Source organism: Protomyctophum parallelum, assembly GCF_964188405.1.
Source record: "Protomyctophum parallelum genome assembly, chromosome: 1".
NCBI lineage: Eukaryota > Metazoa > Chordata > Actinopteri > Myctophiformes > Myctophidae > Protomyctophum > Protomyctophum parallelum.
The window spans coordinates 5,174,322-5,186,694 of NC_139697.1; the positions used below are offsets into that span (position 1 = coordinate 5,174,322).

The window sequence follows — 12,373 nt, forward strand, 5'->3', positions numbered from 1 at the left end:
ACAGAATACAAAGACAACACAAAACAAGAAAAGGAGGGGGGGGAAGCAAGTTCAGGAACAGAGGTCTCATGCTGTGTTAAAAGCCAAAGAATAAAAGTGCGTTTTCAGTAAGGGTAATAATAATAATACACATTATTGTCTCAGACAGGTACATTAGCTTACTTATACGCATCAGATCCAAAAGTGTGTGGGTGATTGTACTTGAGTACTTGACAATACTTGAGTAAATGTACTTGGTTACTTTCCACCACTTCTCCCCCAAGTTTCCTGCATTGTTCTGCTGTCCCCTGTCTGGGTGGGTCTGCACCATTTGGCTGCTATTGAGGCAAGGGCAAAAACATTTCTTATGTGTGAAAGACTGTCAATCAAGTCTGATGGTTTTGTGTGTGGAGTGAAAATGGCCCCCTAATGTTTCTCCATCCAGGTCTCCCCCTTCATCAGCCTTTATATCACGGGGTCTCAATGTGGGGTCCTGGGACCCTCAGGGGGTCCTACAGACTCAATGATTGATAGTTATCAACCAAATGACCCTATCTCTGAGAGTCTATTGACCCAAATGGACCGATACCGGTCTGTAACTCTGAGAGTGTACAAATGGAACCAATTGAGTGGAAGGGTCTGTAACTCTGAGAGTGTACAAATGGAACCAATTGAGTGGAAGGGTCTGTAACTCTGAGAGTGTACAAATGGAACCAATTGAGTGGAAGGGTCTGTAACTCTGAGAGTGTACAAATGGAACCAATTGAGTGGAAGGGTCTGTAACTCTGAGAGTGTACAAATGGAACAAAGTGGACCCTTAAAAGTCTGTAGCTCTGAGAGTGTACAAATGGAACCAAGTGGAAGGGTCTGTAACTCTGAGAGTGTACAAATGGACCCTTACGGGGTACTGTACTTAAGGACAATTTTGAAGTATTTAAACTGAATTTCATACTTTACTCTTCCTTCTGGCTGAGCTGAAGGAATTGGGCCCAGGAGGTGGGCTGTGTGGACCCTGTTGGCCAGACTGTTAAAGGCACCAGGGTAGAACATTCCTATTATAAAATGGTGGACAATCTCGAGGGCTTATTCTGTGTAAAGTGGGCATGAAGGGGAGTATTGTGTACAGTGGAGGATCAAATCCATAAGTTAGGCATGTAGTCGAGCTCATGTAATGGTCTGTACAACCCGGCAGTGCTCAATAAAGGACCCTTTAAAATCAAATCTCTCTCTCTCTCTCTCTCTCTCTTTCTCCCCCCGCCAGACGTATGCCGATCGTCCGAGCTGGCCTTCCTGCTGGAGCCCAGCGACGTCATCGCCGTGAGGGACCGGCCCCTGATGCTGGACTGTCGAGTGGAGGGCGGCGAGGGGCCCATCATGGTGACGTGGCGGCGCAACGGCGTCCCGGTGCCCACCAACCCCCGGGTGCGTGTGCTGGCCAACGGAACGCTGCACATCCAGAGCTTCCAGAAGCGGCGGGACGGCGGCGACCCCGACGCCGGCGAGTATGACTGTGCCGCGCAGAACCGCTACGGCATGCTGGTCAGCCGCAAGGCCAAGGTCCAGGTGGCATGTGAGTCTCACACACACGTCTGTATATTATGGGCCATATATATCAGGGATCCACGTACTGTATGGGCATAAAAGGGACGCAGGCATAGGCAAGAGCATTGCCGATCCAACCGATAGACCCATATTACTCTAGCCCATTCTGACCTGAGATCAGATTCATACGAGGTTTCCACTGGACACACACTGGTCTGATTAAACCCATTCTGACCTGAGATCAGATTAAAAAAATGTCAGTCGTTCTTAAAAAAAAATAGCAGACCTACAAGCTCGTATCGCGCCACTCGGTGGCGCGATATGAGCTTGTAGATCTGCTATTTTTCAATAGATAAAGCATAACATGATGCTGACACCAAAATGGGTGCCCGGTCAGAATGGGCTAGTAAAAGCATGGATATCACAATGTGTAAATGCAAGTAAAATGCCTGTATTTGAAACTTTACTTGTAAAAGTAGGCCTACAAAAGTGTATTGGAATCAAAAGTAAAAGTTTTCATTATGAAGAATATGTCCCATATCACAAGTTTTCACAAATTTTAGGTTGAGATACTAATTTGACGAAATCAGGTACTGAAACTGGAGCAAAAGTTGAAATTATCAATCCACCTGAAAATGTATTCTGTGTTTAAGAGCTGAAGAGACAGGGGGGCCCCTGTTACTGCACAAACAAGCTATATGGTAGCAATGATTACTATGACAATATAGAGCTCAAAGTTATTAACAATGATGTTTTTTTGCTTTAACCAAAATATCACTTACAGTTACAACTGCTTTAATTTAACTCAGAGAGTGTAACCAAATGTAACCGCCAGTGTCCAATAGCACTTCACCCATTTTCAACCGATATCTTTATATAATTGGTCCTCTAATGCTCATTATAGTATGGCACCATGTCTACTCACACTCTCATTGGTGGACAGTTCAGAAACATGCCTACTACATCATCGGTGGGGATTCCAAGCTAATAGAAACTACAGTCTTTCTCGTCCAGTTCCTGGAAAGTTATCATGCTGAAATAGAAGCTGTATTGTTCTTGCATTAAAGTAAAATCATAATAATGATAATACCGTTTGAAAAGGTGGCATCTTACAATGAGCATTAGGCAAGGAGTTGAGGTTGAAAATGGTCAAAGTGGTGCTGTATAAGTGTGAGATATACATTTTGCCAGCGATGGCCGGTTTACTGAAGAAGAGAAGAGAGAGCTGCAGTGAAAAGCCCTGAAGTAGCCATGAGCATTGTGATTGAGTGCACTTTGAAGCGGTATAGGGATTACACAATAAGGTGCAGTCATCAAACTGATTTAAACCAGGGATAACTCTCTCCCCTGTGTCACTCCAGGACAGATCGAGCTGTACGGCCATTCCCCCCCCAGGCCTATAGACTTTATTTATAGTGACCTATACCGGCTTCATCCGAACACAAAGTCATGAAAAAGAAAACGGCAAAGCGGGAGGCCTAGAGAACTGCTTTTTTTTGTTCTTCGTGTTGCTGTACAACCTTTTGGGTTGTAAAAACCCTTGTGGATGTTGTATCATTCATATTTTTATGCCTTTATCTTATTTTTCCCATTTGTAGCTCCGAGAGTGGACAACTTTAACCATCCCTTTCCATTTGCACACTCTCAGGGCTAAATTACAAGTTAAATTACAAGTGATGGTTTTTCCGGTTTAAACAAAACGCGTATAGTTAAATAAGTCGACTGTTTGTTCAGTAACAGAAAATACATTTTGGGTTACAAAACTTCCTCCAATCAGTGAGAGAGAATAATAATAATAATAAAATAATAATAAAAATAATTGTGGCATGAGTTCCATTGGTATCCCGACCTGACAATGTATTTGTTTGTTAAAGAGCTGGAGAGACGGGTTGGGGAGGTAGTCATAAAAACGGCAAGCTGGAGGCTGAGGAATGGCTTTGTTGTTGTGCCAGGTCCAAAGCCTCTCGGCAGGTTTAACCTCCCCTCCCTGTCAAAACAAGCCATATGGGGGTTATAAATGGCGCTTATTCACATGGCGAACACCTTCGTCCCATACCTGGCAACCCAAGACCCCCTCTGACATGCTCATCCTCTGAAGCGGGGGTCTTCAAGGACCCCCTCAGCTGATAGAGATAAAGCAGGGACCCCCCCCCCCCCCCCCGCCCCCTGCCCCACTACATATTGCATAGAATTGTGTTGCAGATTAAACGTTTTAATAGATTTCATAAATAGATTCATAGACTCGTTTGACAGCACTATATCGTCGAAATGATTAGTCTGTTCACATCATCTTTTCTATTATTATGTTGAATTAATTAAAAAAAAGTTAAAAAGTTCCTATCACACTCAGATTTGGAGACCACCTGTAGTAATTAAGCCTGAGGACCCCCTAGTGGGCCTGAACCCCTTATTGAACTGCACTTAAAGGGACACTTCACCCTTTTTGCTAAAAAATATATGTTAATGACATTTAGGAGCTTTAGAACACTTTCCTGGGGGTCTTTATGTGTGTAATATGTGGTTTTAGATATTTTAGATTGTATCAGTGAGCCCAGTGTCTCTGGTGTCATGGACACTGGGATCACTTACTTCCTGGACTACATGTGGTCTCAGTAAGACAGACCTCCCCTATCCACAAGGAGGAGCAGTGCACCAGTAGTATTATGGGAATTGTAGTCCAGGAAGGAAGTGAGACCAACTGCGCTGCTCCCGTGCTCTCGTTATGTTTTGGTTAGGGTAGAGATAGGTTGTCGATGTCGGACTAATGACTGTCTAACCAATGACTGGTCTAAACTAAGTAGCCTACTGCACCTGTGGGTTGCCTGTGGACAGAAATAAGATGCCAAACAAATGTTTTTTTTTTTTTGTAATGGAATGTGAAAGAAAACAGGCTTTTCCGTTATATAAAACAGCAGATCTACAAGCTCACATCATTTGATGTGTTGACCGTTTATTAGACAGAAATATAAAATACAGCAACAGCATATATAGTACCCGGTAAATTAAACAGATTCCTTCTAAATTCTGACCTAGGTTTTCTGAATAACTTAAAATATTTATAAAAAAGGATGTTGCTATAGATAAATAAATCCATGGAACGGTGCCCTGTAGGCCAGGTGTAGGGAATCAATATACTGAGGTGTCAAGCTGCTCATTATTGGTATATATACACCTCAGCTATGGCTGCAACTATGGATTCGTCTACTGTACAACTACAACAATACTACTGTAAAAGGGCGGATTGAGAATAATGTATACATACTGTTATCCCATTCTGAACGGGCACCCATTTTGGTGTTGGCATCATGTTATGCTTTAGCTATTTAAAAATAGCAGATCTACAAGCTCATATCGCGCCACCGAGTGGCGCGATACGAGCTTGTAGGTCTGCTATTTTTGAAAAATCGAAGAACGACTGACATTTTTAGAATCTGATCTCAGGTCAGAATGGGTTCGTCAGACCAGTGTGTGTCCAGTGGAAACCTCGTATGAATCTGATCTCAGGTCAGAATGGGTTATACTGTTCCAGGTCTAAATAAAACAGCACACACGCACGCACGCACGCGCGCGCGCACGCACACACACACACACACACACACACACACACACACACACACACACACACACACACACACACACACACACACACACACACACACACACACACACACAGCTCTATAAAAGCAGTGGTTTATGGTTAATCCAGTGAATATAAATAATGTGGGACCCTGGGTGGTGTTTGGGTCAGTGTAGAGTCAGTGTTACCATGGTGATGCGCAGTCATTTGCACATGCCAACCCTCTGTGTGTGTGTGTGTGTGTGGGGGGGGGGGGTTATTGATTATGGCAATGACCAGGTTATTAAGAATACACACACACACACACACACACACACACACACACACACACACACACACAGAGAGAGAGAGAGACAGATACAGACAGAGAGAGAGAGATAATGGACCACGGGACGGATATACGTATATTAACAAATGTGCGTTTGTGCATGTGTTACGGTGTGTGTGTGTGTGGGAATGTGCACATGTACACACACACACACACACACACACACACACACACACACACACACACAATATCGATGAGTTCTAGTTTGTAATGAATGTCTTGTGTGTGCACGCGTGTGCGCGCGCGCGCTTGTGTTTTCTTTCCCCTCAGCTCTGCCTAAGTTTCACCGCCACCCAGAGTCCATGTTGGTGGACGAGGGGGGAGTGGCTCGCTTCCAGTGTCTGGTCAACGGGGTCCCCGAGGCCCACATCACCTGGGAGAGAGACCATGTGCCTCTGAGCAACACTGATAACAGGTAGAGAGTTTTGTGTGGACTCTGTCTGGAGCCAGCCTCTCACTGCAACACAAGCACATTAGCTCCCTTATACACAGCAGCTGTCCTTCATTTAATTGACACAATGTGCTGCAGGTGTGCCTGTGAACTGGCAGAGACAGACCTCATTGATCACTCCCCCTGCCACACAGATTCAATTCAATTCAAATGGCTTTATTGGCATGAGAAAACATACGTTTACATTGGCAAAGCAAAAGGTGGAACAATACAATACATCAAAACAACATTTATGTACATTTTAAGGTCAGAATCTCCAATGAATCCATTTCTATGTACCAAGATCACTTATGCAGAATACAGTGCAGGAATACACACAAACACAATGATTAGTCTTTGTACTTTGCATCACGTTGTGGCACGTTTGATAGGGATGACATGGGGTTCAAGTGGTTAAATATCAAGTATGAAGATGTCTAATTTGTCTGTCGTAATGGAATGTGACTCTACATACTGTGTATCTTAGGGGCAAAGATTTAAGCAATAAGCCACGAGAGGTCTCAGGTTACCGGGTATTTTACACTGCCTGGGAGCGTAGGCAGACCCGACGCGGAGCGGAGGGTCTTCTACCTCCCAGCCAGTGTAAAATACCCGGTAAGCTGGGGCCTCGAGTGGCTTATTGCTTTTCTAAAACGGTTACAAACATATAGCAATATTAAAACTATTAAATTCACAAAAGTATCTACGCTTTGTGCCACCAGAGCGAGCGACCCAGAGCCAAAACACTTCCTTGTTTTGCTCCGCAAGTAGCCTATGTGACGGGAGAATAGCGCTTGATGTATTTACGGGGCTGCCTGGAGCCACACATTCACAGTCATATGAGCCGGGCGGTGCTTAGACGCCCGCACGGCATGTGTTTGTAAAGCAATCAAGCGCTCCCCTTCCCCAGTTCAGCTACAAGGCTGCAGTTTGATACAAAGTGATTGAAGGAGTGGGTTATCGGTGAAATTTACACCGGTCACGTGGCGGTAACCAGCCAATCAGAATGAAGTATTGGGACTACCCGTTTTAGAATTACATATTTGTGTGCCGTAATATGCCGTAAATGTTATTTACACAGGGGTGACCTGAGACAAAACAGGTTTGAGAAGACGCTCAGTAACGTGTCCATTATGTTGTCAGGTTCACTCTGCTGCCAATGGGGATCCTCCAGGTGACGGGCGTGAAGCCACTGGACGCCGGCGTTTACCGCTGCAGCGCCACCAACATGGCCAACACACGCTACAGCCACGAAGCTACGCTCAACGTCACGGGTAAAAACAACCTCCTCCAACTCCACCTGTGACACGGTTAGCGGAATAGCGGCTATGCGCATGCTTAACCCATTCTGACCTGAGATCAGATTCATACGAGGTTTTCCACTGGACACACAATGGTCTGATGAACCCATTCTGACCCGAGATCAGATTCTAAAAAATGTCAGTCGCTCTTCGGTTTTTCAAAAATAGCAGACCTACAAGCTCGTATCGCACCACTCGGTGGCGCGATATGAGCTTGTAGATCTGCTATTTTTAAATAGCTAAAGCATAACATGATGCTGACACCAAAATGGGTGCCCGGTCAGAATGGGTAAAGTGAGTGGCAAGTCGAGTGGCAAAGTGAGATATAACGTATGTTTAACGTCGGTTAATGCAATAGGACTTTTCTGTTTGGATGTATGGGCTGTCAAGGCCAGAAAGTAGGGTTTTTTGCCACTCAGTAGGTGTTCCCACATAACTTCCAGGTCTGATGATGATGATGATGATGCCCCTCTCATACTTTACCACTGGAACACCAAATAACTACAGTAGAGTGAAAAATAATATCCATTTTCACCAGAGGACGGTTTTTGGATCTTCTCTTTTTTACTTTTTCATCTCTACTCTGCAGGAATGTTTGCAAAAAACAGTAGATCTACAAGCTCACAAGCTACTGAATTTGCAGCTCGACAAAGGCTATATTTCATCCTAATGTATGACGGAGGACAATTTCACGATACAGTTTCATCTCTGAGATACAAATTATTGTGAACGTATTTTATCACAATAAACGTTAATAACAATTATCATCCCATCCCTAAACCCCCAGTCTAGGCAGGGTGCTGCGGAAATACTTTGGTAACATTTACAATTTATCAATATCACTTCAGTTTAACCAATGAGTAAAATGGACCCGAGTTGCACTGTACTTAGTAGTGCGTTCTTTTTCGATCTACACCAAATGTCTTATGCCAAAAAATAGCTGATCTGCAAGCTCACAGCGCATTGCGATGCCTTGACATTTTGGTAGAAACCCTGCCCTGTCAACTATCAATTTATTTTCAATCTGTCCCATATGGAAACGGACGTTCTCTTAGATGTTCCTCTGTGACATACTGTATCTTGGGGGGAAAGACTTACATATTTGCCTAGCGTACCATGACATAAATGTAGGTGTAATAAGATAACAATGCAGTTGTTCTCCATAAGGAGAAGAGATTCAGTAGAACTAAAAGATAAGTAATTTCATGCTTGGTTGCACTCGGGTGTTGCGCTCTGAAAATAGCAGATCTACAAGCTCATAAGGCGTCGTGCTGCTGTTGGGAGCTTGAGACCGGCTATTGTCAGCATACATACAACCACGTGTGAAATGATGCATTATGCCGCCATCAAGGGCCACCAAAATGTCGACTGAATCAACTGTAGATTTACTCGACTATACATGATATTTAGTTGACTAAAACTAGACTAAAAGGTAAAACATTTCAGATGACTAAAATATGACAAAAACTAAATCAAACTTTGCTGCCAAAATCAACACTGATTTACAGGGGTGCCTTGAGCTTTAGTTTAACCCATTCTGACCTGAGATCAGATTCATACGAGGTTTCCACCGGACACACACTGGTCTGATGAACCCATTCTGACCTGAGATCAGATTCTAGAAATGTCAGTCGCTTATCGATTTTTCAAAAATAGCAGACCTACAAGCTCGTATCGCGCCACTCAGTGGCGCGATATGAGCTTGTAGATCTGCTATTTTTAAATAGCTAAAGCATAACATGATGCTGACACCAAAATGGGTGCCCGGTCAGAATGGGTTAAAGATGGAGTTCTGTGATACCCCCCCCCCCCCCCCATTCTAAAACATGACCCTGACCAAGTGTACAGAAAATGTTAAAATAAGTTTTTATGTGGCCACACCCACCAGTTCATTAAGTTTACCTGGTTTTCACCTTAGCACCGCCCACCTGAACTTAAGCCCCGCCCACAGCTGTGTGCTGTATGATAATGGGGGAGGGGTTAGTGTTATGATGTCACTAAAAGTGGCCTTTTGACTCAAAGGCTTTCAGCTTTCAGGAAGAAACCAAAAATATCCAGGGAAGACATATTTGAATATTATATCCACACCTGGGGGTCTGTTAGAGTAATGTTAACTCCATAGACGCATACAAAATAAAATAAAAGAATTGCGGCACTCCATCTTAAACCCTAGCATTCCAGAGACTTAACAGGCTGTTCTTCTCCTTGCTGTGCCCATCCATCCATCCATCCATCCATCCATCCATCCATCCATCCAGGCGGAGTTCCCAAGACGTACAGGGAGCCGGTCATCCTGTCCGGACCCCAGAACATCACCATCACTGTCCACCAGACCGCCATCTTGGAGTGCATCGCCACAGGCAACCCCCGACCCATCGTCTCCTGGAGCAGGCTGGGTAGGATGTTTTTTTGTTGTTTGTTTGTTTGTTTGGTTACAAACTACATCTTATTAACCCATTAAGACCTGAGGCCGATTCTAAAATCAGTAGATCTCAAACTTTATCGTGCCAAGGACCCCCAAAATCATATGCATTTGTCGTCGTCGTCCCCTTCTCCCATTCTGAAAATGTTTGCTATTTTTGAGAGCCACTATTCTAAATAAGAGTTTTCTGAAATGTGTATGTTGCTATAACTGTAGCTAAAATCTAAAATGATTTTGAATGGGTTAAAAACATGGTAAGCAACACAGTCGCACCAATTAAAACACATTAATAATGAGTGTGTTAGATTTAATCCCAGTGTGTCCAGAGCCAAGGGCATGCCAAAGCGAAGCGTCCTATAGTATTGACACACATAAAATCCAACACATATTATTCATTTGATTAGCTACAGCTCTGTTGCTTACATGACTGTGTACCACAAGGTCAGTGTTAAAGGAGAATTCCATGCTAGAATGCTTTCTTATCTTTCTTACCTTTCTTTGTAGTTGTTACGTCCCCATCAAAGAGGTCCAGGTGTTTTTTTGTGCAAAAACTCCTTATTGGCTATTTTCCCTACCATAAGCCCTCAATGAACAATTGTTCAACACAACACATCTAAAACTACAACATGACACGATGCGGTGGTCACCGTTCAACACAACACATCTAAAACTACAACATGACACGATGCGGTGGTCACCGTTCAACACAACACATCTAAAACTACAACATGACACGATGCGGTGGTCACCGTTCACACAACACATCTAAAACTACAACATGACACGATGCGGTGGTCACCGTTCAACACAACACATCTAAAACTACAACATGACACGATGCGGTGGTCACCGTTCACACAACACATCTAAAACTACAACATGACACGATGCGGTGGTCACCGTTCAACACAACACATCTAAAACTACAACATGACACGATGCGGTGGTCACCGTTCAACACAACACATCTAAAACTACAACATGACACGATGCGGTGGTCACCGTTCACACAACACATCTAAAACTACAACATGACACGATGCGGTGGTCACCGTTCAACACAACACATCTAAAACTACAACATGACACGATGCGGTGGTCACCGTTCAACACAACACATCTAAAACTACAACATGACACCATGCGGTGTCACCGTTCAACACAACACATCTAAAACTACAACATGACACGATGCGGTGGTCACCGTTCACACAACACATCTAAAACTACAACATGACACGATGCGGTGGTCACCGTTCACACAGCACATCTAAAACTACAACATGACACGATGCGGTGGTCACCGTTCACACAACACATCTAAAACTACAACATGACACGATGCGGTGGTCACCGTTCACACAGCACATCTAAAACTACAACATGACACGATGCGGTGGTCACCGTTCACACAACACATCTAAAACTACAACATGACACGATGCGGTGGTCACCGTTCACACAACACATCTAAAACTACAACATGACACGATGCGGTGGTCACCGTTCACACAACACATCTAAAACTACAACATGACACGATGCGGTGGTCACCGTTCACACAACACATCTAAAACTACAACATGACACGATGCGGTGGTCACCGTTCAACACAACACATCTAAAACTACAACATGACACGATGCGGTGGTCACCGTTCAACACAACACATCTAAAACTACAACATGACACGATGCGGTGGTCACCGTTCAACACAACACATCTAAAACTACAACATGACACCATGCGGTGGTCACCGTTCACACAACACATCTAAAACTACAACATGACACGATGCGGTGGTCACCGTTCAACACAACACATCTAAAACTACAACATGACACGATGCGGTGGTCACCGTTCACACAACACATCTAAAACTACAACATGACACGATGCGGTGGTCACCGTTCAACACAACACATCTAAAACTACAACATGACACCATGCGGTGGTCACCGTTCACACAACACATCTAAAACTACAACATGACACGATGCGGTGGTCACCGTTCACACAACACATCTAAAACTACAACAGGACACCATGCGGTGGTCACCGTTCACCGTTCACACAACACAAATCTCTCCGTTTTTACTAACCACCGTTTCGGTGGTCACCTCTTCACCGAAAACTAGACTATATGAATAATAGGGCCTTTATGCAGCCATGAATGTTTTTACCAGCTGCTTTAGCAAGCTGGTTAGACAACGATCATGAATTGTAGACGACCATTTCGCAACTATTCACCACCTAGTTGATGCCATATGTTGCCTCACAATTCTTTAGGGTCACTCATTTGAGCATAACAGTGAAGCGCAGCTAAACAGTGGCCTACCGGGTCCGTCAGTAGCAGACCAGCTGATTTAATGGGTAACAGACAGTAACACATTTGACACTATTTTTAACCTTATCTTGTGTGTGTGTGTGTGTGTGTGTGTGTGTGTGTGTGTGTGTGTGTGTGTGTGTGTGTGTGTGTGTGTGTGTGTGTGTGTGTGTGTGTGTGTGTGTGTGTGTGTGTGTGTGTGTGTGTGTGTGTGTACAGACGGGCGCTCCATCGGCGTGGAGGGCATCCAGGTGTTGGGGACAGGGAACCTGATGATCTCCGACGTGAGCCTGCAGCACTCTGGCGTGTACGTGTGCGCCGCCAACCGTCCCGGCACCAGGATGAGACGCACAGCGCTGGGACGCCTGGTGGTTCAATGTGAGTCCCACACGCACACACACACACATGCACGCACGCACGCATGCACACACACACACACACACACACACACACACACATTTATTTGTG

At 44.4% G+C, this 12,373-nt stretch overlaps 1 protein-coding gene across 1 annotated transcript in view; it reads left to right on the forward strand.

Moving 5' to 3' along the window:
• Positions 1-1,248: 1,248 nt before the first annotated feature.
• The window catches only part of LOC310874493 (immunoglobulin superfamily DCC subclass member 3), a gene marked incomplete at its 3' end in the record, with an annotated part of 31,216 nt that continues 20,091 nt past the window's right edge, over positions 1,249-12,373 (forward strand). The window contains exons 1-5 of the mRNA XM_083787313.1: positions 1,249-1,549; positions 5,697-5,841; positions 7,000-7,130; positions 9,416-9,553; positions 12,125-12,283. Coding sequence (XP_083643439.1) covers positions 1,315-1,549; positions 5,697-5,841; positions 7,000-7,130; positions 9,416-9,553; positions 12,125-12,283 — 808 coding nt within the window. The 5' untranslated portion in view covers positions 1,249-1,314. The remainder of the gene's footprint in view (positions 1,550-5,696; positions 5,842-6,999; positions 7,131-9,415; positions 9,554-12,124; positions 12,284-12,373) is intronic.